This window comes from Carlito syrichta, unplaced genomic scaffold (genome assembly GCF_000164805.1).
Source record: "Carlito syrichta isolate Samal-C Ts95f unplaced genomic scaffold, Tarsius_syrichta-2.0.1 Scaffold303724, whole genome shotgun sequence".
NCBI lineage: Eukaryota > Metazoa > Chordata > Mammalia > Primates > Tarsiidae > Carlito > Carlito syrichta.
This window is the reverse complement of record NW_007247820.1, coordinates 31,958-59,614: the sequence shown is the minus strand read 5'-3', so window position 1 is coordinate 59,614 and position 27,657 is coordinate 31,958. Positions and strand designations below refer to the sequence as shown.

The window sequence follows — 27,657 nt, the reverse complement described above, 5'->3', positions numbered from 1 at the left end:
GTCGAGGCTGCGGTGGCCGAGAGTGGCCATTGCACTCCAGTCTGGGCGACAGAGTGAGACTCCAACTCAAAAAAAAAAAGAAAGAAAGAAAGTAGGAGTAGAATTGCTAAGAAGGTGCATTTTCATATTTATTAAGTTTGCGTCATTTAGTCTCCGAAGTTATTCTATCAATTTACATTTTATCAGCAGTATATGAGAGTTCCTATTATTATTTTACACTGTTGATATTATAGGACTTCTGGTTTCTTGCAGTATTTTGGTATGAAAAGATAGTCTATTACTTTAATTTGTATTTTCTTAATTACTAGGAACATTGAACATTTGTAAAACTTTTTTGGTCATTCAGTTTTTCTATTCTGTGAGTCACTTTTTTATATTTTGTTCCCATTTTCCTGTTGATTGCAGCTTTCTTAATGATTTTTAGGATTTTTGTATATCTTCTGGTTATAGACGCTTTGTTAAATATATTACAGACATTTCCAGTCTGTGGCTTGTTTTTCATTTTTGTCATATAAATACGTAAAATGTTGATGTATGTTTTCCTATGGATTTTTCTCTACTATTTTTGTCTAAACAAAAACATGTTTTTAAACAAACTAGTCCCTGTTCTAAAATCAAGAAGGTACTATCTTATTCCTATCTAGGATGTTTAATGTTTTTTTTTAGATTCCTTTTGTATAAAACTTATGAAACTTGCCTTGTATTTCTTATGTTAAATAATTATATGTTTGTTTCTTTTCTAATTTATATAAACAAGATATTGTCTGGTAGTTCCTTTGTTAGGATATTTACATGGGCATTTTTTAAAAAGTCTTTAGAATGTTAGATTAATGATACTAAATATTATTTGTTTTTCTTCCTTAGATTAGAAACCATTTTTCAGTCCCACTCTCTGTTTATGAAGGGAATACCTTACTGGGAAGTGCTTCACCAGAAAATGAATTCAATATACCATTAGCATCTTACCGGTAATTTTTTTTCCCTATCATTTTGTTTACTATAAGGTCTCTTATAGAACTTTTAGTTTCTCATGATGGAATATTACACAGCCATAAAGAAGGACAAACATATGAACTTTGCAGCAACCTGGTTGGATTTAGAGTCTATAATTCTCAGTGACCTATCACAGAAACAAAGAACAGAGTACCACATGTTCTCACTCAAAAGTGGACCCTGAACATTTACCATAATACTATGAGAAAGGGATTGGCAGTAGTGGGATACTGCTGGGGTGGGGCTAGGGACACAACATCAAAGGATTCCTGATCTCAAACCAGGCAAAGTGGGAACCAAAGGGAGGCCCAAATTTTATCTGTATGATGGCCATTTGTATACCTAATCCTGAATTGTACCCCACATCTTTAGAGTAAAATATTTTTTAAAATTCTAAAGAATAATGAACTTACTGAGATTTTTTTAAAAAGAACTTTTAGTTTCTGATTCTGTATGGATGAATAACTGATCAAATCCACCCTGCTAATATCTCATCTCATTAGGGATCAGGGCACTTATATTTTTTTGAAAGAAATATTATTTAATTTAATGTATTCAATTTATATTATATAAATTATGTTTTTACTAGAATATATAATTCTTATTTGATTGCAACATAACCATCATATCCATAATCTTAAATGTTTATGAGATTAAAAAATGTTTAATAGATTACATTTGGTGGTTTCTGGATTTAATATTGTAAAGTGAACTTTGCTTTTCAAAGGTTTTACAATTGTAGTTTTTGAAATTCCTTTAGAAAGCAAAGTACTTTATCTTTTTACCTACATATTTATTTCTTCATTGTTCACGAATAGAGTCGTAATGTAAATATAAATATATATTACATTAATCTTAAATATTTAAAGTAATTAGATTAAACGTAATATAGTGTATTTTAAGATAAGATTATTAAAATTATAACAAAATACAAATTATAAGCTAGTCTTAAAATTATAAATTTAATATCATAGCAAGTATTATTGTGGAAGATAATTTAATCTGGAATTGAACATAATTTCTTCTTTGAAGACTGAACCCTATTGGAGAATAAAATTTCCCTCAGAATTAAGCATTGTCGATTTTATTTTATTTTTATTTTTTTGAGTTGGAGTCTCACTCTGTCGCCCAGACTGGATTGCAGTGGCACACTCATGACCATTCCAGCGTCAACTTGCTGGGCTCTGACAATCCTTCCGCCTCATCCTTCCGAGTAACCAGAACTACAGGTGTATGCTACCATGCCTGGCTAGTTTTTTTATTTTGTTGTAGGGACGATGTCTCACCATGGTTGTCCAGGCTGGTATCGAATTTGTGGGCTCAGGCAATCCTCTCACCTCGGCCTCCCAAAGTGCTGGGATTACAGGCTTGAGCCACCATACCCGGCCTATAGTTTGTTTAAACACCATTTCACACACACTAGAAGTGAATACTTGCTCCATTGTTACAAAAGTATAGAGGCAAAACTGCAAGCGGTTCTTACCTATCCTCTGCCTCTATTCATGCTGATCCTTCTTGCTCAGGAATTCAGGATGGGATCGCTAATGCTTAGAAGGCAGTCTAATGGTTTTACTCACATATTTTCACTTGGATAGACCTGCTAACTCTGAGTGTTTTATTGCTTAGTCCAAACTTGCTGAGGAAAATAATTGTATTGTTGAGAGAACAACAAAAAAATAGTCACTTACAATATCTTGTTCTAGAGAGGATTTGGGGTGGGTTATAAAACTAGATTAAAGATTGCATGTAGCATATGTTTAAAAATTTATGTGAAGAACTTTTCAACTTATTTTGTTCTTGGATAATAAGTTAGTGTCATTACACTTTTTAATAAATTTTTGCTACATAGTAGAGAAAAATGTATTTTTATGCTTTATTATTCAAGGCTAAATAGTAATTTGTTAGATTTTAATTAATCTATCTTAATTAGCATTATTAGTAACTAAGTACTCTATTCATCTTAGAATTATTATGCATGGATTTCTTATTAGGTACTCTTTTAGTCTAAAACTTTGATGTGGGCACACTTAAAATTTAATGTGACGTTTTAAATTAACAAATGACTATCTTTATTCTAGTTCATTCTTAGATTAATGATATAGATAAATATAGAGACCAATAAATAGAAATAAATAATCTATATTAAGATATTCTAAGAGAATTTAAGTATACTTATTTTTAAATTTAATTCATTAACAAATATTTAATTCATTTAACACATTTTTGTTGTGGGTGAGACACTGTAGGATATGAAGATGAATTGGATCTGGTTATTGCCATCAAGAGATTGATAGATAAATACATAAGGTAGGACAGAGTGGGTTGTAGAGAGTCACAGAGCATTTTCAGTTTTGTCTTCTCACTGGTACCTAATGGGTCCGTAAATGTTTTGATAAACTGGATGAGTATATTGCCATTAGTTTAATGGAGAAAATTAAGTTTTTATCTTTAAGTATTAAAAGTAAGAATGAAAATTATAGAGAGAATGTAGAAGTAGAATAGGCTAAATCCGCTAACTGATTTGACAAATAATTATATACATGGGTCATAGAAGAAGAGTCTAATGTTATTTCAAAGTACACAGTACCAGTAGCTGAAAGTCACTGAAAAAGACACACAGCAAAGTGGGTACAGAAGGTTCAGTATTCAAACTAGCAAATTTACAGTACCATCAGGTATCATTACAGAAATATATAGTAGATACTTAACATTTTAGGACTAGAGTATAGGAAAATAATCAGTACTACAGATAGTTTTGACAGTTGTTCATCTGTAAAGGATAGTGTCACAATTATAGCTAATTAGTTTTACAAATATAAAAACTTTCTTAAGTATTTATTCTTGCATACAGCTTGGGTTAAAAACAGTTAAAAATAACTGTTGAAATGTAAACATAGTGTAATAGTCAAATATAAAGATTAATAATAATAGCACCCAATGAATTTGTCACCATTTTCTTAAAACCACTTCTCTGCATCTGTAGCCCACATTTTAATAAAACTAAGTATCTATTGAAAATTTTCATTTGATTAACTTTGAAAAACTGACGATTAGTTTTTCAGTAGAAATATTTTTTTTAGTTCATGAATTCGTCTGTGGAATTTATTTCCTGTTAGACCCACATATACAGAAAAGCCAAATTCTTTCAGTTAAATGAGCAAGTCAGCAATGATTGTGGTTTGCTTTGCATATATGACTGATATGATTATGTACTTTTTGTAAGAAACCAATTATTATCTTGTAAATGTACTTTTAAGATAGTAAAATTATAAGCAAAATGTCTCCTTTTAAGAACCACATTACTTGATTAACTTCTAGAAAGTTAAGATGATATCTATTTATCATACCTATATCTTTAAAAGTATATGAAAATATTAGCCAGACTCGGTGGCTCAGGCTGTAATCCCAGCACTTTGGGAGACTGAGGTGAGTGGATTGCCTGAGCCCGCGGGTTCGAGACCTGCCTGGGCAACTTGGTGAGACCTCATCTCTACAATAAATCAAAAATTAGCCGGGCATGGTAGCACACGCTTGTAGTTCCAGCTGCTTGGAAGACTGAGGCAGAAGCATCGACAGAGCTCAGCAGGTCGAGGCTGTGGTGGCCGGGAGCGGGCCACTGCACTCCAGTCTGGGTGACAGAGTGAGACTCCAACTCAAAAAAAAAAGAAAATATGAAAATTGTTGCAATATTATGAAAGTAGGTAATTTTATTATTCTAAAGCTGTAATTATATAATTTAATATATGACTTATTTTAAAGCATTTTAAAGTGTATTAAATCTTTTACACAGATCATTCCTTTTTCTGAAACCAGAAGACAATGACTATCAAATGTGTAAAGGAATTGACTTTGAAGAAATTACAAAAAATAATGGAGCTCTTCTAAAGAGGAAATGTAAATCTGTAAATCTTTCTAAGAAACCATTTCTCATTAATATTGTCCCAGAAAAAGATAATTTGACATCTCTATCAGTGTATTCAGAAGATGGTTGGGATTTACCATACATAATGCATTTGTGGCCACCTATCCTACTCCGAAATCTTCTCCCTTACAAAATTGCTTATTATATAGAGGTATTGTAGAATTTGTTTAATGCTTTCTTATCTTTCTTTTTGTAGTTTTGTTGTTGTCGTTGTTGTTGTGAAAGCGGGATTTATTGAAAAGACAGAAAAGCTCCCAGAGTGGGGAGGACCCAAGGGAGTTGCCATTTTGAAGTTTTAGTTATTTAAAATGATGAACTATAAAAAATATTTTAAATTTGTAATAAAAATTAGAGTTATAATAAAGGATAGATAGAACAGATATTCTTTTGCAGCAACTGTCAGAATTAGTATTGAAATAACTTTCAAGTACTAGACTTAAATGAAAAAAAACTTGCTACATTATATTTAGTGCTAATTTTCTTAAAGGTTTGTCTGCTTTGTAAAGTTGTATTTTTTCTTATATACTGTTTGTTTTAACAGATTAGGTCGAATTCCCGTCTGTTATAACATAGGAATCCCTCCAGCTTAAGGTTTTATGTCAGTATTTCATTTGACATGCATATCAAATGAAAGAAAGTTGTTCTTTATTGTCATCTATTAATTGTAGATTTGTTTTCCTTTGAAAATTATATGCTCACACTTTTCTGATATATTTTTGGGGAGGAAAAGTTAACATATTAATTATTTTAAAATTTGTTTTTCAATATTGGGTAACCAATTATTATAGTGGTTAAGAATTTGTATTTTGCAGTCAGATTTGAGATTGCATCCTAGCTCTGTCATTTGCTAGCTGTATTTTTATTAAGCACACTTTATTTCTTTTCTAAATCTTTTGTCCTAGTCCATAAAATGGGAATAATAATAAAATTTTCATGGTTGGGATATGGGGAAAATCAAATTGATGTGTGTAAAGATTTTAGTGTAGTGCCTGATAGACACATGGTTGCCATTTATTTACCACTCTGGCACCACAGCCACCATTGTTATTTTGTGGAATATTATTTAACTTTCAAAGAATTAATAACTGATATTATTTTTGCTAAAATTAATATAAAATCTTGAGATGGAGATATTCCTGTGTTGTAAGAATAGGAAGGGGATTGGCAGTAGTAGGAAACTGCCAGGGGAAGTAGAGAGGGCATACCTCATCCTTATCAATAAGGGTACCTGATCTCAAACCAGGTGAAGTGGGGACCAAAGTGAGGACCAAATTTTACCTACACGATGACCATTTGTATACCTAGCTCTGAACTGTACCCCATAACTTTAAAATTAGAGAAAAAAAAAAAAAGAATAGGAAGGGACCAGGATAGAGGTACTAGAAAAACTGGTGAGATATTTTGATGTACTATTTATGTTTCTTTGCTCATAGAACTTTTAATTTGATGCTTTTTGTAATTACATTCTATCTGCTGGTTTCCAAAATATATGATCAGTTTTTAGAAAGACAGTTTAGCTGTGGTGTGAGAAAGGGACTAGAAGGGAGAAGCACGGTTAAGAGACTGTTAAACTGAGTGGTTATATAGTGACATGAACTAAGGTAATGGCAGTGAGGGCAGAAAGAAATGAACAGTGTTTAGAGATACAGAAGATGGAATATAAACAGTGATTGGACATGGGTGATGAGGGATTGTTAAAAATCAAGAAAGGGAGATCTTAGGGATTGCTTATTTTGGATTACTATCAGTTTTCTCCTACATTTTTCATTATTTTATAATTTTCAAAACTAGTTGATAAGATTGGGGTTTTTTTTTGTTGTTGTTCTTTTACTGATTATAGTGTTTTAGGTTTATACTTTCCAGGGGAGTTTCACATTATATTATTAAACCTAGTCCTCACAGTTGTCTTTTGAAATAGTCATTTAGACCATATTACAAATATAATAACTCAAATCTCAGATTAAATATTTTACGGAGGTTTATACACTTGACAGAGATAAAGCTTCAGTATAAGTCTTCTAACTTGTGCTGACAGGTATTTCAAAAGCATTTTGTGTAGCATTTGGAAAATTTAAGTAGAGTTTTGGGACATAGTATTCCGAAACATTTTTAAATTTATTATTTTTTATTACAGGGAATTGAAAACTCAGTTTTTACTCTACGTGAAGGACATTCAGCCCAGATTGGTACTGTACAGTTGGAGAAAGCCAAGCTACGTTTAAAATTACTTGACTATCTTAATCATGACTGGAAAAGTGAATATCATATAAAACATAATCAGCAAGAAATTAGTTTTATCAATTTTACCTGTGTTACAGAAATAGAAAAGACTAATTTAGATATTGCTATCCATGTGACTTACAATACTGGTCAGACAGTTGTGGCATTTCATAGTCCTTATTGGATGGTCAATAAAACTGGTCGAATGTTACAGTACAAAGCAGATGGAATTCATCGAAAGCATCCACCTGATTATAAAAAGCCAGTTCTGTTTTCTTTTCAACCAAATCACTTTTTTAATAACAATAAGGTATGTAACATTTTTCTAACTTTGATTTTTCTTTAGCTGTTTGTCACACCTTTTTAGTTTTTAGAGTTTTGAAAAATAAAATATGAAACGGGTAGAAATAACATTTGTTAAATATTTGAGGCTTAAAATATTAGAATTTAGCCGGGCTCGGTGGCTCAGCCTATAATCCCACGCCTTTGGGAGGCTGAGGTGAGTGGATTGCCTGAGCCCGCAGGTTGGAGACCCGTCCTGGGCAGCAAGACCTCATCTCTACAATAAATCAAAAAATCAGCCGGGCATGGTAGCGTGCGCCTGTAGTTCCAGCTACTCGGAAGGCTGAGGCGGAAGGATCGCCGGAGCCCAGCAGGTCGAGGCTGCGGTGGCTGGGAGTAGCCACTGCACTCCAGTCTGGGTGACAGTGAGACTCCAACTCAAAAAAAAAAAAAAAAGAAATTAGAATTTAACATTGGGAAAGGTTTAGTGCATTGGCAATATAATTAGCTTATGCTAAAAAAAAATTTTAAAAATCAATTTCAGCAGGAATTTTTAAAGGTACCTAAATTGTAATATATTTGAAATATTTTTTCCTAGGTTCAGCTTATGGTAACTGATAGTGAATTGTCAGATCAGTTTTCAATTGATACTGTTGGTAGTCATGGAGCTGTCAAATGTAAAGGCCAAAAAATGGAATATCAAGTGAGTTCATTCTATGCTCATCAAGAAACTTGTATTTAAAATTTGTCTATTAACTACTTAATTAAATTTTATAAGGATCCTATAATAATATAACAGTTTTTGAGCTCTTAATTTTTTTTTTCCTTAGGTTGGTGTCACTATAGACCTCAGCAGTTTTAACATTACTAGAATTGTGACATTTACTCCTTTTTACATGATTAAAAACAAAAGCAGATACCACATATCAGTGGCTGAAGAGGGAACTGATAAATGGCTCTCTATTGATTTGGAGCAGGTGGGTAGATGGATTTCAAAAGGGTACCTTTTTGGATTGTATTTTTTCCTTGAAATTAGATATCTGAAATCACCATGTAATGTTTTAACTCTCCTCCTACCCCAATTTTGTTTCAGTTGCATGAACCTTTATTGAGTATTTGTGCCAGGCTCTAGATAGATGGCAAAGTTCAGTTTTTAATAATTAGATATCTAGGAATACCTCACTTGATAAGGGGGGTAGACATTTAACAATTTCTAACCAGTTTGGTTAAATACAGCAGTAGTAGACTAGATGAGGTACAAATGCATCGAAGAGAAAGAACTGATTTATTCTTTCTGGGAAACTGTTAGAAATGACTTTAGAGAGTATGTTAAGCCAGACTTTTTGTTTACTTATTTGAAGAAGGCAGTAGTAGCTTAGAAGTGAAATTTTGACTCTGTACCATAATTAGCTATTAAACCTCTGGGTAAGAGATTTCTGGGCAGCCATTTTGGGCCCCCTCCCACTGTGGGAGCCTTTCTGTCCTCTCAGTAAGTCCTGCTTTCAAAAAAAAAGAGAGATTTTTGAACGATTGACTGGGGTTGATAGACTATTTTGCTTCTGAAAAACTTTTATTCAAAATGTTAGGATATTTTTTTTAAAGTGCTTGCTATTTTTATTCACCATTTCTTTTTGTATATAAAGCCATCTTTGTAGGATTATTCTTGCAGTACATTCTTAGGATTTCCTTTAGAGCTGACTTTGAAGTAAATGCTATCAGTTTGTGTTTATCTGTACATTTTTGTCATCATCTTTAATTATAATTTTTCTCTATATCAATTGTAGGTTGACATTTTTCTCAACATATTGTATATTTTTCCCGCTATCTTCTGGTTTCCATTTTTGTTGAAAATTATACAGTGAGTGTATCATTTCTTTGAAAGTGATCTTTTTTTTCTCTCTGGCTGCCTTCAGGGTCTTTCTTCTCTTTGTCTTTGGTGTTCTGCAGTCATACTGCTGTGTGTCTATATGTGGATTATTAAGTTATTTTCTTTGAGATGCTTTACTCTGAGATCTGTGAATTAATGTATTTCATATCTTCTGTAAAATATGCAACTATTGTTTCTTTAAATATTGCCTCTCCTTTGTTGTTTCCTTTTTTCTTTCTGGGCCTTTAATCAGACATATACTAAACATTTGTATTCCTTCCTCCATATCTCTTAATATCTCTTTTAAATTTTCCACTTGTCTAATTCTGTTTTCTGCATTCTGCATAAGTTCTGCATATGTCTTTCAATTTTTTTTACTTTTACTGTGTCTAAATTGCTATTTAAGCTCTCAACTGAACAGTTATTTTTCTCATTTGAACAGTTATTTTTCTCATTTTTAGAAGTTTCACCTTTTTAGAATTATATTCATTCTTTCAACATATATTACTGTATACTTTTTAATGGGACTTGCAGCACACCTGTTAACAAAGTCACAAATTCTTGTCTTCATGTAGTTTACATTTTGGTAGTTATGAAGGGAAATATTTAATTAATATTACCATGATTAGTTATTAAAATATATAGCAGGTTTAAAGGTGACAAGTCTAATGAGAGAAAGAGGAAATAAGTCAGGATAAGGAGTACCAAGAATTCTAGAGAGCAGTGAGTGGGCTGTAATTACATAAAGTGCTCAGGATAGGACTCATCAAGGTCACAAAGACTTAGAGGCAATGAGAAAAATTAGCAATTGACAAGAGCTCAGCTGGGCAGGAGAGAGGTGAGTTGCCAGGTGTTGGAGTAGCTGGTTAAGACAAGCCAAAATAAAAGTGACAGTCACACCTTTAACACTTGAGATAGTACAGATCGAGCAGCCCTAATCCAAAAATCCCAAACCCCAAATGCTCCAAAATCCAAAACTTTTTGGGTGCCAACATGATGCCAAAAGTGGAAATTCCACGTCTGATACATTATTTTTCACTTTATTTATGCTATGTCATATACTGTTTTTTACTGTTAAGTACTTATGTGTAAGTATTTTAAAAAATTACTATTAGTAGCTTATAAATTCACAGTCAGGAATAATGGTTATGCCAAACAACCACAGATTGACCACATGGGTAACTGAAATAGTGACACATTTGTTTTCTCATGGCCCAGTGTACACAAACTTTGTATCATGCACATGACTATTTAGAATACTGTACAAAATTACCTTCAGGCTGTGTGTACAAGTTGTATATGAAGCAAATGAATTTCATGTTAATCTTGGGTTCCATCCTCACACGTGAACAGTCTTATTAAAATACAAAGGGGGACCCTCAAAAAACCTGAATTTATTTATTAAAAACTGTGTATTTATTTTTACATATTTAAACTTCAGTCACCTTCAAAGTACTCTGTTTGATGCAATATACCTGTCATGACACTTTTTCCACTGCTCAAAACAGTTTTTGAATTCTTGTATTTTGATGCCTTTTAATGCTTTTGCTGTTTTTTTATTTCACCTCTTCCACATCAACAAATCGTTTCCCTTTGAGGACGTTTTCATCTGGGAAAACAAAAAAAAGTTGTTCTGGGCGAGTGAATAGGGAAGATGGGGCATGGGGCGGCATGCTAGTCAGAAACTGCTGAACACTCGGCGCTGTGTGGGCAGGTGCTCTTATAAACCACCATCCGTCATGAAATGGGCAAATACATTGAAAAAAAAAATCTCCAAAAAAAATTCACTAAAACTGAACACATCCTCTCACAACACTAACTGGTACACTGATGCCGATAGGATCCTAGAACACTTACCTAGTGGTGGAAGCCTGTACTTCAAGGGACCTGCCCTTCAAAAAGATAATCCTGGGGGGTTTTTTGGGTTTTTGTTTCCTTGGTCCTCTATCATATGTGAAGTAACTAGTCTGGTTAGGGCCTAAAATATAGAATTAACTTAATAGTTACAGACTAGGCTGGCTCTCCATTCTTGTCTTTTAGCTCTTCGTTTTGTTTCTAGCTTCTTTTGTCTAGTCTTCTGTCTAGTACTTTGTCTCCTATTCTTTTAGTTTGGTTTCCAGATCACTGATGTCCTAGTTGTTTGTTAAGATTCTGAGCTTCTCACCTACTCTGAACTTTTGATACTTCTTTTACGTTTTTGCCCTTATTTGATGACCAGAACTCTAAATTTAATATATTTGTGTTTACTTTTACTTCCACTTAATTACCAAATGATGCTGACAACCTGATTTTGATTTGTAGTAACCGAATGTACCCCCATTTTAAACTAATCGTCTGCTTCCCAGTTATCATCTCAGCTTTCTTACTGGTTTTTCAACCCTACCCTGTAAGATCCTTAACACATTAAAGTATCTTTCCTCCCCTGAATTTCATTTCTAGCTCTTCAGCATACTGTCCATTGCTGCTTATATTCACAGTGTCCACAAGTGACAACCCATCTCTAAGGTGACAGTTCACAACTTAGCTATATGAGCGACCCCAAAACCAGAACAGTGTTGAAAGAGATTTTTTTTTTAAGTTTATGAAGTAGCCAGGCATGATAGCACATGCCTATAGTTACAGCTACTCAGGAGACTGAGGAAAGAGGACCACTGGAGCCCAGAAGGTTGTGGCTGCAGTGAGCCATGATTGTGTCACTGTACTCCAGCCTGGGTGACAGAGCCTAGACCCTGTCTCTAAAAATAAAAAATAAAAAAATAGAGTTTATGTTAAGTCTACTCTGACAGGTATATTAAAATTATATAAGCATTTATGATGATATCTGTTTATTTTTTATAAATACATGTTTTAGTGTATCCCCTTTTGGCCTGAGAATGCTTCTAGTAAGCTTCTTATTCAAGTTGAAAGGAGTGAAGGTCCTCCCAAAAGGATATATTTTAACAAGCAAGAAAATTGTATTTTATTGCGTCTGGATAATGAGGTAAGTGATTTTTTTTGCATGTGTCATTAGAAAAGCTAAAATATACTTACTAGGATTTTACTTTTTGTAACCAATAATTACCTCTTGATTTTTTTTTTCCTGCTTTCACGAAAAATGAACAAACATTCTTTTTGTAAAATGAAGAGATACCAAAGGGAACAGAGGCATGAGATAATTTGTTATACAAAAAGTTAGTTGGAGTGCCTGGAATAGTAGACTATACAATATCTGGAATGTCACCCATCTGCATACAGTAATTAAGATTCATAGTTTCCAAGAAATGTAGTAAAAAATTATGAATTGTTTTCTCAGTTATCTCCAGAAATTAGGTTATAGAGTTATGAATAGTTTATTAGCTGTTGTAAGTTAATATTCTTGGGAAAAATGATCACATTAATGAATGTTTTTCTTTTAGCTTGGAGGTATTATAGCAGAAGTTAATTTGGCTGAGCATTCTACAGTTATTACATTTTCAGATTATCATGATGGAGCAGCTACATTTCTGTTAATAAACCACACGAAAAATCACCTGATTCAGTACAACCAAAGGTAGGAAGATGATCACAAATAGTAACTCCTAATTTTAGTAGGGTCTGGATGATGAGACACTGACTTTATGATGTTTTCTTAAGAATATAAACACTGGAAATGGCATTGTGGCTATGTAAAATAGTGTTCCATTTTCTGAAAATGTATTCTAAAGTATACTAACCTGATGTCTGTAATTTATTTGTAAAATTTCAAAAAAGGAAGAGTTAAAGCAATTGTAGCAAAAACTTGATCATTGCTGAATCTGGTAAAGACTATGTCAGGGTTTGTTAAGAATCTCTGAATTTTGTCTATTTTTGAATTTTTTATATGTTTAATAAATGTAATATAGGTATTTAAAATTTCAGATTTTTTTTTTCAAGCAGTTGGTACTCTCCTGCAGAGGTATGTGGGAAAGGGACTGCTTTCCTAAAGACCATAATTAAATCCTCATGGTTTAGTACTACTCTTAGACATCACTTGTTTCAGATTTCTGTGACAATCATATCAAAGTGCCACTACACATTATGCAATTTTCTGGTCCTCTGCTTAGTAGTCCAAGGGTGCCTTAAGTTTATTTTGTCTGCTTTGTTTGTTTTCACTGTTACTTTTCAACAAGCCCATATTTACCAGTGCATTTACACTTTCTTTCTACTTTTAGTTGTACGATTTCTAATCATTGATTAAAATTAAATATGCATTGAGTAAGGACCACAGGGCTAGACTGGTTAGTACCTATAACTTCTCCTTGCTTATCATCCTTTCATCTACTTAAGATGTGAATAAAGAGGAAGGCCTATTATTTTTGTTATATTCATATTATAAAACAATAAATTGTATCTTAGTTCATTTGTGCTGCTATAGCAAAATTACCTTAGATTGAGTAACTTAGAAACAACAAAAATTTACTGTTTATACAAGACCAAGGTGCCAGCAGATTCTGTGTCTAGTGAAGGCTCTCTCTACCTCAAGCTGGCTCCTCTTGCTGCATCCTCACATGGCAGAAGGGAAAGGCAGCCCCCTTTCAAACTGTTTTATTAGACCACTATTCCTATTCATGAGGGCTCTACCCTTACAATTTAATCACCTCCTGAAGGACCCATCTCTTATGAATTTGAGGGGTTAGGCACAGACAGTATACCTCAAGTAGTTTTTCCCAACCAGTGTTCACAGTTACGACCTACAGAGAATGATTTGTGTGACTATTTTCTCAATTCTCTCAGAGATGGTACATAGTTGATAACATTCTAAATACGTAGGAGCAAAGTTAATTCTCCACAAACTAAGGATGTCATGGGATATTATTACTTAATTCTCTGACTCATCTTGTTGAGACTGGCCAAGACTGAACTAGAAACGTCTTAGTCTTTCCTTTGTCCTTGACTTTGCAATTTTTTTAATAGTACAGGAAAGGTATGAAGTGTTTAAAAATTTTGCCTACTGACTGTTCTAATTATAAAAATAAGGGATAAAACAGATACTACAATGTGATCCTGTGTTGAAATTTTGAAACTTAAAAAAATAATAATCATATTGGAAAATGTATGAAATTAACAGTCTGAAAGAATGAACACTGGAATTTGATTTGGTATTGTTTAAAGCAGTAGTTATTAAATCAAGAACTTGAAACTTTGGTTCAAAAGAGTATTGAATCTGGAGTCAGGTTGGAGGGATACTGCTGTTTCTCTACTCCTTTTTATCTCTTTCTTAGATTCCTTCTTCCACCTACCTTTAAATATTAAATATAGGGAGATTTTCTAGTTTCTATTTCCTTTCTATTCATAGTCTGTATAATCTTTGGTAATTTCATCCATACCAGTAAACACTTTAGTTATTTCCTGTATGATAATTATCTCCAAATCTTTACTCCAACATAGACTTCTCTTGTGTTTCAGTCTCCCACCTTCTTCTATATGTCACATAAGACCATAAAGTGATTCAAAATTTTCCTCATAATTTGCACTGCAACATCTTCTTCTCAGTGAAAGGCAGTGCCATCTACCCATCAACTTTGATGTTTCCTGCCTCACCACGTCTTCCAGTTAAATTCTAATATTTTAATAAATCATCTCCTCTTACCTAATCTCTCCTGTCATTGTCCTAGTTCAGGCTTCCAACATTTCTTATCTATTTGAGTAGACTTTTGATCTATCTATCTATATGTAGTCTTATCTCTAGTAAACCTTTTTTTCGTTGGAATGAATTTTCAAAAATGGTAAATATAATATCTCTTTTCTGTTTAAGGTTTTTCAGTTTTTCCCATTTCTTTTTAAATATGTTTGTAGGCTACCTTTCTAAACATTTATCTTCCTATGGTTTAACTCTTACCCTATTTTTAAGACAAACTGAAATCTTTTTTTACTGAATACTTTGAGTCTTTCCATATGTTGTTAACAGTATAGGTGCTTCTTTCTGCTAAAAAAAATGCTTCTTCTCTGTGTTCCCTTCCATTGCCACCATATTCTATGTGCCTAGTTTTCTATAGCACTTTTGCATGTTAGTTATAGCATTTTTCACTTTGTGCTGTCATTTTCTTGTGAATGTAAGACCTGTATACATACATAGTTAATATTCTAAAGACTGTGATTGGTTTTCCTTTTTTTGAATTTTCATGCTATTTAAGATAGTCTAGTAAGTTTTTGCATAAGGAATATTTGGAAGTGATTCAAACAATTAAAATTTATATGAGTTAAAAACATTTTCAAATATTTTAAATCCAAATTTATCTGCTAATCACATTTACATTTTTTCCGTAAAAAAATTAGGACTATGGGTTTTTTTTCTCCTCTACTTTTTCTTCCCTTGGCTCTTAAAAAAATATGGATAGTAATTATTTCCTGCATATAAAAATAATAGTAGTTAGTTTTTTAAAAAATTCTATAGAAAAAAATGTGAAAAGATAACTGTAATCCTTGTAATGCCAGTACTGTCAACACTTTGGTGCATTGCTTTTCTTTTCCCTCCTTTTCTTTCTCTCTTTCTCTCCTCCTCCCTTCCTCCTTTTTTCCCATTCCCTCTTTTTTCCTGTTTTAACAGCTATTGTGAGTATACATACTTGCTTCAAAGCACAATTTTTAATGAATGCATGATGTTCCATTACAGTAAGTCCCTAGATATAAACAAATTTCATTCCAAGAGAGCATTTGTTGTAAGTTCAATCGTTCGTAAGTCCAACAAAGTTAGCCTAGATACCCAACTGACAAATTCAGTACCAGCTACATCAACACTGCTTTTATCCTTGCTTCCTGACATCCTGGGCTTGAAATAAAGATACTGTACTACTCTACTCTATATAGTACAGTAAGTACACAAACGCACAGCCACTTATAGAGGATGCATGCACACATGTCAATGCACTCCAGATGTGTTAACTAACTTACGTGATTTGGACATGTGAAAGCATGTTCAAATGAAAGTTTGCAACTTGAAATTTCGTAGGTAGGCGACTTACTGTATTTAAATGCACTATAATTAAATATTTCTTTATTGTCTAGAGTTTTTATTTCTAATTTTATAATGTTAGAATCAGTTTCTTTTCTAACAGTTTCTTTAACCTATTTGTAATTATTGTAATGGCTAATTATTTCTTAACCATATTTTTTGGTAATATAGATTATGTTCTAATGATTTTTTGGAAAGTACACATTCTGTTTCTGTTCTAGATAATTTTGTTTTTTTAAGATTTTGATGCATTTTAAATCAATTTTAAGAGTGAAAAAGTATCTGCTGATTTATCCATAAGAATTTTGGAATAATTTTATATATTCTTTAATCTCCTTCCAAATTCATTCTTTCTTGTTAATATAATTTGGAATTTTGGACCCAGATTAATATAAAATGATTTGTTTCCAAAGTCTATGTTATTCAAGGCTCTTTTGTCATTTCCATAGATTTTATAACATATTCGCAAAAAGATCTATTTAACTGGTTTAGTTGTTTACTACTGGTCCTTCAGTATTTCTACATCCTAGTTCTTAAAATGTTCTTTTGAGTCATTTTTTTTTACCTTGGTTGGGAAAAGTCTGATGTATTATTATTTTTTTTTTTTTAGTAAAAGTTTATGTATAACTGGTTATGCTATTGCTTATTTAAAATGTCTTATTCTTAAAAAATTTTGACAATTTGACATAAAATTTTAACTACTTTTTTCCTCAAAGTTCCATGATGTTATGTCTTTTTTGTTGTTGTTGTTGAGACCAGCCCAGGCAGCTTGGCAAGACCTCGTCTAAAATTAGCCAGGTGTGGTAGTGTGCACCTGTAGTTCCGGCAACTTGGAAGGCTGAGGCAGAGGGAGTGCCAGAGCCCATATATATAATAGAAAATGTGAAACTAGCATCATTTTTATTCCTTTGTTGGATAACTATGATTTTTCTAGATGCTTTATAGGAGTTTATAGGAGGCTTTTTTCCCCCCTCTATTTTTTTTTTTTTTACGAAGATTTATCTAGGATGCTATTCTATTTTCATTAATGTTGTTTGATATCTAGTAAAGTCTTTTAACCTGCAGGATATACTTCTTCTTCAGCTTAGAAAAGCTGTATTTTATTATTCTTTTGGTTTATAACTTTTGTAATTTTTTTCTTTCTGAGAATCTTTTTGTGAGTTTATTAAATTTCTTAGATTTGTATTTTTTGTCCTGTGAGTTTTAAAAGCATTAACCTATGTTGTTTTTGCTGCAGTAAAACCAATACTTAAGAAAGGTTACCAATTAAATTCTCTTAGAATTAGTATAAATAAGGTAAAGTAATGGTAATAATAATTTTTCAAATTAATTTGTATTTAAAAATTGAGAAAAGTCATTTTATTTAATTAATTAATTAACTAATTTAATTTTTTTGAGTTGGAGTCTCATTCTGTCACCCAGGCTGGAGGGCAGTGGCACACTCCTGACCACCACAGCCTTGACCTGCTGGACTCCGGCGATCCTTCTGCCTCAGCCTTCCAAGTAGCTGGAACTACAGGCGTGCACTACCATGGCCGGCTAATTTTTTGATTTATTGTAGAGATGAGGTCTCGCCAAGTTGCCCAGGCGGGTCTCGAACCCTCGGGCTCAGGCATTCCATTCACCTCAGCCTCCCAAAGGCGCGGGATTACAGACTGAGCCACCGAGCCCGGCTGACAAAAGTCATTTTAAAGACTTGACAACCTTTATTTTCTAAGTGGAACAAATATTTTCTAAGTGGTAAAATAATGAGAAAAACCCTTTTTCATCATATAAGAAAAAAATTTTAGTCTAGTTTTAATCCAAACCATCATAAATCTCAATGGATTAAGAATTAATGAAGTATTATTTTGGACTTTGTATGTATTTATATACATGCATTTAATTTGATGTATATATTTGCTATTAATGTCAGTTCTCTCAGTGAAATAGAAGATTCCCTCCCTCCTGGAAAAGCAGTGTTTTATACATGGGCTGATCCAGTGGGCTCTAGAAAGTTGAAGTGGCGATGTGGAAAAAGCCATGGTGAAGTAACACAAAAGGATGTGAGTATTGGATTGTTTATTGTGGTGTTCTCAGCAGCTTTTTTTTTTTTTTAAGAATTTTTTTTCAGCCTTCCTAGTTTTAAAGATTGTTTTATGGCTATACTTCTAAAACAAAAAACTGCCCCAAATTTTTAAGTAGTATTCTAACCTTAGCTTAACCAAAAATATTAAAACCATAAGTAGTCTTATATTGTTTACAGAATTATTTGTTTCTACTATGTTATAAAGGGTAAAGCTGTGCTTAGAGACATGCTTTCATCATTCACCTGATAAACAGATATAATCTTTACATCGACAGTTGTATTAGGTAGCTTTATCTTTAGTGAGGAACATTTCGGGATCCACTGAGTAAACTAAAACTAATTTATCTTGGGGTGTCAAGCTATGATAATAAATTTATATACAAACATTTTCCAGTATCATTTTGAATAACTTTGTCTGAAAATATCTTTACTTTGCCCTTTTGTCCATTTCTATTGCTGTCAAGTTTCAGCTTGGCACTTCTTTTCTGTCCTCTGACTACTTTAATAATTTATTCTTTTCAGTGGTTTATAGCAATTTTACTATATGATGTTCTTAGGTATGATTTTCTCTGAATTTATCACTTTTTATTTATTATGTTTCCTAAAATAGTGTCTCGAAGTCTTTTGTCTGGTTTTAAAATTTCATAGCCATTATTTCTTCAAATACTGTTTGTGCTTGTGTTTTCCTCTTTTAGGACTTCCAAGTACCTGATGTTGAACTTTTATCCATGCCTCTTGTGGCTTTTGTGTACTTTTAATATATTATTTTATCCATTTTTCTACAGTCTCTTAGTACACATATTTTCTTCGGATCTGTCTCTTACTGTGCTTCTCTTGCTGTGTCTAACCTGGTCTTAATCTCATCTATTGAGTGCTTAATTTCAATTATTGAAATTATTGACTGGGCATGGTGGCTCATGCCTGTAATCCCAGCACTTCAGGAGACTGAGCTGAAAGGATTGCTTGAGTCCACAGGTTCCAGACTAGCCTAGGCAACATAGCAAGATCTCATCTCTACAAAAAAATCAAAAAATGATTTGGATGTGGTGGTGGTGTGCGCTTATAGTCTTAGCTACTCGAGAGGCTGAGGCAGAAGGATCACCTGAGTCCAGGAAGTCAAGGCTACAGTGAGCTGAGAACATGCCACTGTACACCATTCTGGGTGACAGAGTGAGACCCCAACTAAAAAAAAAGATAAAGAAGAAGAAGAAAAAAGAAATGATCAGTTTTAGGATTTCTATTCTAGAAATTTTTATTCCAAAATTCTCTATCTTGTCACATAATCGCTTGTATGTATTAGTCATAGCTACATTAAAACCTGAAAATTCCCATATTTAACTCCCTTATGAATATTTTTTATTTTTTCCTCTGGTTTTCCCTCAAATCCATTCTTTTTATACATGTTTATTTTTTTTTTCTGTGCTGTATGTAGTGTATGAAAATTTTTTGAGATAATTTGACGTTCTGTATGCCTTTTTTCTTAAGAAAATATAGTTTTGTCTTTGGTGGGCAGCTAATCTAGAGGCAGATTACCTTAATCCAAGTATGAAGTGAGATTATTTGAATTTGGTCTTTCACTATCTTGTCATTGACCTACAAAAAAACGCTAATATAAGTATATTGTTTATATAAGGGCTTCCTGCAGAATTCCCCATGGTGAATATTCGTGCTTTTTAGAGCATGCATCTGAGATATTAGATACTTTCTATCCCATTTGATTCAGTTATGAGAAGAAATATGAATTTCTGACAAAAACAACTTTTAATATTTATCACTATGCTGTAGTCTTAGGTTAAAGCAAAAAATACTTTATGCTATTGATTAGGCTGTAAAGGAAGACTATTTCATTCGATTTCACTAAAATGTTACCATAAAAGAAATTAAATAGTTCAACTGTCTTCTTGATTAATAGCTTTGTAATAGTAATGGCAATAGATAACACTAAGTGATTTCAATAATGTACATTTCCAAGCATTTTCCAAATATTACTTCATGTAGTTTCCACTAACCTTATGAAATAGGTGCCATTAATAGTCTCATTTTATAAATGTGAAATCTAGAATTCATGCTGTTTGGGACCAAACCCTAATTTTTTGTTGTTTTTGGTTTTATTTTAGGATATGATGACACCTATACATTTGGGCAAAAAGACTGTTTATTTAGTGTCATTCTTTGAAGGCTTACAACGCATTATTTTATTCACTGAAGATCCAAGGGTATTTAAAGTAACATACGAAAGTGAGAAAGCAGAGTTAGCAGAGCAAGAAATTGTATTGGCGTTACAAGATGTTGGAATTTCTCTTGTCAACAATTACACAAAGCAAGAAGTAGCCTATATAGGCATTACAAGGTTAGATGCATTAAATTTTGGATACATTTAAATGATCAGTTTTCAATCTTCAAGAAATGATTATAAAGTCTGTAGTGATTTAATTTACGTTTTGTGCTTTTGACTATTCATTGATACTAAGATAATATTGATTTGAAAGTGTGTCTATAGCACTTTGGGAGGCAGAAATGAGAGAATTGCCTGAGCCTATGGGTTTGAGAACAGCCTGGGCAACTTGGTGAGACCTCATCTCTACAATAAATTTAAAAAATTAACTGGGCATGGTAGTGCGTGCCTATAGTTCCAGCTACTTGGAAGGCCGAGGCAAGGATCACCTGAGCCCAGTAGGTCGAGGTTGTGGTAGTCATGAGAGTGCCGCTGCACTCAAGCCTGGGCAACAGAGTGAGACTCCAACAGTGAAAAAAACAGTGTCTGAGATCTGAGATATTTTTTTGCCTTTTGAGATGAAGATAACATAAGATACAAAAAGACAATTTGTGGTTGTTCTTCCTCATGTTCTTCCTTATGTATGAAAGAACATTTGCTTGAGAGTGGGGGGTGTCCTTTGTGCAACTGGGCCTGTTCATGTGAAAAGCACATGTTACCTTTATTTCCTGTGATGATGACTTTGCAGAGTTTGGGGATAAAAGCCTTGAGATAGCATTCAATAAACGGCTTCTGGTCACCTGAGCTGGAGTCCAGTCTCTTTCTTTCTCCCACATTTTTTTCTCTTTATATCTATCCCTCCAGTTTAAATCGCTGATGCTGTCACACCGCCAGAGACCTCCGATCCCTGCAGGGGCAGGACCCCTGCAAAGATGTGTCAGAAAATTTATAATTTCCTTATTATGTTATTAATCCTCCCATTTCCAAAAAAAATTAGATTTATGCAACTTATCAAAAGTATACTTTATTTAGCATGTCATAAGAACTGCTTAATTGTCCATTACCATCTACCACCATGCAGGGTACACTATAGTTGTTGGAGGATTAAAGTAAAGACAATCCCTTTTAGTTTGACCTTGGCACTTTAAGATCTAATAAGATAATAATATTTTATTAATATAATTCCCCATATAAGATATCACCAATAAAGCTCTTGTCTCTCCCTTATGCCCTTGTTATTCCTATTCATAAATGCTTAAGTTGAAATTAATTTTTATATATTAGTGACTAATGTGAGAGTATTGTTTGTTACTCACCAGCTAAAATGAAGCTCCAGGATGGCAGAGATATTCACTGATATGTTCCTGACGTCTAGAATAGTGCCTGAATAGGAATGTAATAAGTATTAGTTGAACAAATTCATGTTTTTAAACTTGTAATGTGCTTCCTTGTAACTTAGGCTATTGCAAAATGTTAATGAGGATGTTGTAATTCATGTAATAACCCAGTTTAAAATGTTTGTAAATTAGTATTATATGATTTTTGCTTTCATATGTAAGTTCTGATGTGGTTTGGGAGACAAAGCCCAAGAAGAAGGCTCGATGGAAGCCAATGAGTATAAAGCACACTGAGAAGTTAGAGAAAGAATTTAAGGAATATACTGAATCTTCACCTTCAGAAGATAAAGTTATTGAGTTGGACACTAACATTCCGGTAATATTTTTAAGTACTAATGTGAAGTTTTCATTTTTATCTGTTGTAGTTTGGTGAATAACTAGTGAATTTTAAGGAAGTCTGATTTCCTTATAAAACAAACTGAACAAAATTAATCCTTCGTATATACTTGGTATAAAATATCTTAAATGATTATTTTCTGTATTAAGAAATCAAGCTTTCTTTTAAGATGCCAGATGCTAATGATTTGTTCTTTGGGTTAATCAAAACCAAATTTTTTTGCATTTATCTTTATTTTTTATGTACTTTCTTTTAAAAGGTGTATTATCTTTTTCTTTATTAATTTATTTTTATTGTAGTGAATTTTAGTAAATTTATATAACCAAGCAATAACAATTATGAATATTGGAATTTTATGGATATAAAGTATAAAGATCTGACTCTAAATCTGATAAAATATTTAGCCTACTATTTTAATTAATATTCTATGCATTATTTGGTATAAGTTTCTAATTCTAATCAATTATGGATATGGATAAATTTCATTTGTTGGGGGACTGCATATTTTTCAGGTCCGCTTAACACCTAGTGGTAATAACATGAAAATTCTGCAACCTCATGTAATAGCTCTACGAAGAAATTATCTTCCAGCGTTAAAAGTAGAATATAATACATCTGCACATCAGTCATCAGTCAGAATTCAAATTTGCAGAATACAGGTGGGTTTTTCTGAAAATTCAGGCAAGATTGTATCCTAAAGGAACATAATGAGAGACCAGGTATATGTCCATAGTTGGTTTTTATCTAGTACTTCTGTTTCGATATTAGTCTAGACTTTTTGATTCCTTCTGTTTCTTAAATCTTGTAATTCTAGTCAGGTTCTAAAATTGACATACTAATGTACTGACCTGTTTTTTGTTTTCTTAGATTCAAAATCAGATACATGGTGCTATATTTCCATTTGTGTTTTATCCTATTAGACCTCCAAAGTCGGTCACCATGGATTCAGGTTTGTTTTTATTTTTAGATTGCCATAAAAACAGTTGTATTACAACTATTTGATTTATTTTACTATAAAAACGTGAAGTGAAACCATTCTCAAGTTTAATTTTTATAGGATCATTGGAAAACTAAACTGCTTGAAAAAGGACCAGCAAGTACTCTCATCTAACTTTGATAAAACTTTGAGCGAATCCTGAAGAAAAAATTAATTCAAAGTATATATTCAAATTTTTGGAAATATTAGTTTTTTAAAAAAATTCCTAATCTGCAAATCCCTGGTTTACAAGCCATTAGGACATTTGAATAAATGAGAGTTTAAATTCGAGTATTTTCTAACAGTGGAAACTGACTTTATATTCTTTAGATAAGAACTGACAAGTTTTTTTCTGCCCATTTCTTTCCCTTTGCCTTTTTTCTTTCTTGCCTATCTCTTTTCCCCCTATTTTCTCCTTCCTCTCTACTACCCTACTTCACTCCCCTCTCCCTTTGCTTTTCCATTTCCCATCCCCACACACCACTGTCTCTGACCTGTCTTTGAGGTGTACTCTTTATAATCTGCTTGGAAGTTTTTTGACCAGTATAGACACTTAAGCCCTTCCACGTAAAGGTCTGGCTCAAGTCCTCAGAATCTGTGTTCGTTCACAGTATCCTTGATGATTCTAATGCATACTTCTAGTTTAAAATTACTAATTTATAGGTTAGGTTTACTTATTTTTAGAGTAGTGCAGATAACTAAAAAGACAGTCCTGGAGAGTGAAATTAGAACTGTAATTGAGCTTGCTAATATCAGTAGTTTTAATTGGTACTTATTATTTAGTAAATTATTTAATTTTTTATTGTGATGCATATTAAATTGTAAGAAAATATTTTATCCTTTGCTTGAACATCATGGAAGTAATTATATTTATAACTATTACAGCACCAAAGCCCTTTACAGATGTCAGTATTGTCATGAGATCTGCAGGACATTCCCAGATATCACGTATTAAGTAAGTGTGTTGATGCATTTATTATATGTTTATTTAATGTTTTGATTTAAATATATGAATTCTTTGTACTTGTCAAAAATAATTTTAGACAAGTCAAAGATTTAAGCATAAGATATTAAATTACAAAAGTCAAAGAAAAAATCTATTAATTATTTTGTAATCTTGGAGCTTATAAAGAAAACTCTGGATGAAATACATCTAAGTATTTCTAATAGTGGTTTCTAGGTTAGATATTTTATTATTCTTTTATGTGTATTTTCTCTCTTAAGTTGTCTGTAATAACCATATATTATTTCAGAAAAAAGAAAAAACTAATATTTCATCTTCATTCACTATCCATTCTAAAAAATCGAACATGGACAAAAGCATTCATCTGTATGATAGTCCCCAGTCTCCATTTCCCCTACCTTGTCACCAAAATAAACTGCCTATTTCCTTGCTTTTTAAAATATGATTTTATTCTGTATGTGTGCCTAATCACTATGTTTTAGGGGGGTTTTTTTCTAATTTTTAGAAAATTGTTTCAAGCTGTAAATAGACTCCCAGGACTTGCTTTTGTTTATTCAACTTTTTAATTAAAGCTTATTGGTTTTATTGTGCATAGCTATAGTTTTATTATCACAGATGTATGATATTCTGTTATATGATTGTATACCACAGTTCACTAATCCATTCCTCTCGGTGGCCATATTTTGAGTTTGTTAACTATTATAAACGGTGCTGCCACAGTATTTTTTTATTCAACTAAAAACTCCTAAGTTTCAAAGTTCTAAATATTAATCTAGTACTTTCTTTCTTATCTGATTATCTTAATGTATCCCATTTATTTTTTTCTAATTTTTTTACTTTGTAATATAGGTATTTCAAAGTGTTAATTCAAGAAATGGATCTCAGGTTAGATCTTGGCTTTGTCTATGCTTTAGCAGACCTTATGACAGAAGCTAAGGTGACTGAAAAAGCAGAGGTAAGACTTACATTAATAGCATTTGACAGGAATGATTAGGGAAAGAAGAGAATTAAAAAAAACAAAATCAATTTTTAAAGGTCCTAAAATGTCTTTGTTTTAAATTAAAAATATAATTTTAAAGTTTTTATTATTCTGTTGTGGTGAGTACATTGGTAGAAATCATATTTTCATATGATAGAAGGTGGAAGCAAGACAAGTAAAATAGCCTTTTTATGGTTAATTAGCAAATAGGAATGGTTTGGGGCCAGTTGTAGGCAGCAAAGGATAATCATGTTCACATCAATTTTTTTCCTCTTATTTTCCTGGGTTATTTATGCTTTGTGTTTGCTTTGATTAATAATTTAGAAATTTTGGGTATGTCCAGGATACTTAATGAGTGAAGGGTAAGGCAATTGAAAAGGTAGTATCACCCTGGTGACTGAAAAAAGACTATAAAATTACAGTTATTAGGCAGTTCAGATACGGTTTCTTTTTTATCTGCCCTCATAGAAAGTATTCTTAAGTTACGGACAAACCTTATGGAGCCAAGAGCAAGCTAATAACAGTTTATTGAGGTATAGTTCGCACACCATACTTTTCACCCATTTAAAGTATACAATTCAATGACTTAATATATTCACAAAGTTGTACATCCATCACCACTGTCTAATTTCAGAACATTTTTATCACCCTAGAAAGAAACTGCCCTATCCCTACGTAACCACTGATATCTTTCCTGGTTCTTTAGGTTTTTCTATTCTGAGCATGTCATAAAAATGGAATCTTATACTGTGTAGTCTTTGGTGAAGGGCTTCTTCCACTTAGCATAATATTTTCAAGTTTCATTTATGTTGTTGCATTGTATCAGTACTTCCTTTCTATGGTCAGGTAATATTCCATTGTGTAGATGGGGCACATTTTGTTTATCCGTTTATCAGTTAATGGACATTTGGGTTGTTTCCACATTTTGGCTATTATGAATAATGTTGTTATGAATACTGTATACAAGCTGTGATGTGGACATATATTTTTATTTCTCTCAGATATATGCCAAAGAGTGGAATTGCTTGATCACATGGTAACCCTGTCTGGTAGTACTAAAATGAAATGGAATTGCTTGATCACATGGTAAACCCACATGTTTAATCATTTTAGTACTGCCAGACAGTTTTCTTTAAAGTACCTCCACCATTTTACATTCTCTTTTCTTTTTTCTTCTCTTTTCTTTTCAAGTTTTAAAACAAAGTTTATTAGTGAGAAGAGAGAAAAGGAAGGGCTGGCAAAAGTTTTGTACCAGTAAGGCCTGACACTGGCAAGCCTCTCAAAAATGAAAGACTGCCTCATTTTACATTTTCACTAGAGGATATGAGGGTTCTGACTTCTCCATATTATCAGCCTTACTTGTTATTGTTTGTCTTTGATCCTAGTGGGTGTGAAATAGTTTTTCATTGGGGTTTTGATTTATAGTTTATCTGATGACTAATGCTGTTGAGCATCTTTTAATGTGTTAATTGGTCATTTATGTCTTCTGTGGAGAAATTTCCATCCAGATCTCTTGCTTATCACTGTATTTAATGGGTGATTTGTCTTTTTATTATTGAGTTATAAAAGTTCTTTATATATTCTCGATACAAGGCCTTTATCTGAAATATAATTTTCAAATATTTCCTCTCATTCTGTTTGTGGTCTTTCTTGGTGTTGTCTTTTGAAGCCAAAAGATTTTAATGTTAATGAAATCCAAATTATTTCTTAAATTATTGCTCATGCTTTCAGTGTCATTTCTAAGAATCTTTTGTCAAATCTAAGGTCATGAATATTTAGCCTTATGTTCTGAGAGTTTTAAATTTTCGTTCTTAGAGTTAGGTATTTGATCCATTTTGAGTTCATTTTCATATATGGTGTAAGGGTCTAAATTATTCTTTTGCATGTGGCTCTCCAGTTGTCTTAATATCATTTTTTGAAAAAACTATTTATTTTCCCATTGAATGGTCTTGGCACCCTTGATGAAAATCAGTAAACAGTAGACACATGGCTTTTTTCCAGTGATCTATGCACCTGTCTTTCTGTATACCACACTGTCATATCAGTGTTTGTAGTAAGTTTTGAAATTGGGAAATGTGAATCGTCTTACTTTGTTCTTCCCTTTCAATATTGTTTTGACTATTCTGAATTTTTTGTAATTTCATATGAATTTTAGTGTCAGCTTCTCAAGTTCCTCAAAGAAGTCACCTGGGCCTCTGATAGGGATTGCTTTGAATCTGTAGATTAGTTTTCGGGGGGAGGAGGGCAGGATATTGCCATCTTAGCAGTATTGTCTTTGATCTTTGAATGAGATATATTTTTCCACGTATATAGATCTTCGATTTATTTTACAATGGTTTATTGTTGGTGACCAGCACTGACCAAGGGTGGGTTAGGACCCGCACCAGAGAATCTGGACGGCGAAAAGAGACTACTCGGAGGCAGTTCTTCTGGGAACAGTCTGATCAGGACTGAAGCCAAATTTTATTCGGACTCCTTCCAACTTATA

At 32.7% G+C, this 27,657-nt stretch overlaps 1 protein-coding gene across 1 annotated transcript in view; it reads left to right on the top strand.

Moving 5' to 3' along the window:
- The window catches only part of LOC103261504 (vacuolar protein sorting-associated protein 13A), a gene marked incomplete at its 3' end in the record, with an annotated part of 187,695 nt that overhangs the window by 152,580 nt on the left and 7,458 nt on the right, over positions 1-27,657 (top strand). The window contains exons 46-59 of the mRNA XM_008059114.1: positions 865-968; positions 4,784-5,066; positions 7,050-7,445; positions 8,016-8,120; positions 8,248-8,394; positions 12,136-12,264; positions 12,680-12,813; positions 18,149-18,278; positions 20,419-20,651; positions 22,076-22,229; positions 22,763-22,909; positions 23,118-23,199; positions 24,112-24,181; positions 25,040-25,145. Coding sequence (XP_008057305.1) covers positions 865-968; positions 4,784-5,066; positions 7,050-7,445; positions 8,016-8,120; positions 8,248-8,394; positions 12,136-12,264; positions 12,680-12,813; positions 18,149-18,278; positions 20,419-20,651; positions 22,076-22,229; positions 22,763-22,909; positions 23,118-23,199; positions 24,112-24,181; positions 25,040-25,145 — 2,220 coding nt within the window. The remainder of the gene's footprint in view (positions 1-864; positions 969-4,783; positions 5,067-7,049; positions 7,446-8,015; positions 8,121-8,247; positions 8,395-12,135; positions 12,265-12,679; positions 12,814-18,148; positions 18,279-20,418; positions 20,652-22,075; positions 22,230-22,762; positions 22,910-23,117; positions 23,200-24,111; positions 24,182-25,039; positions 25,146-27,657) is intronic.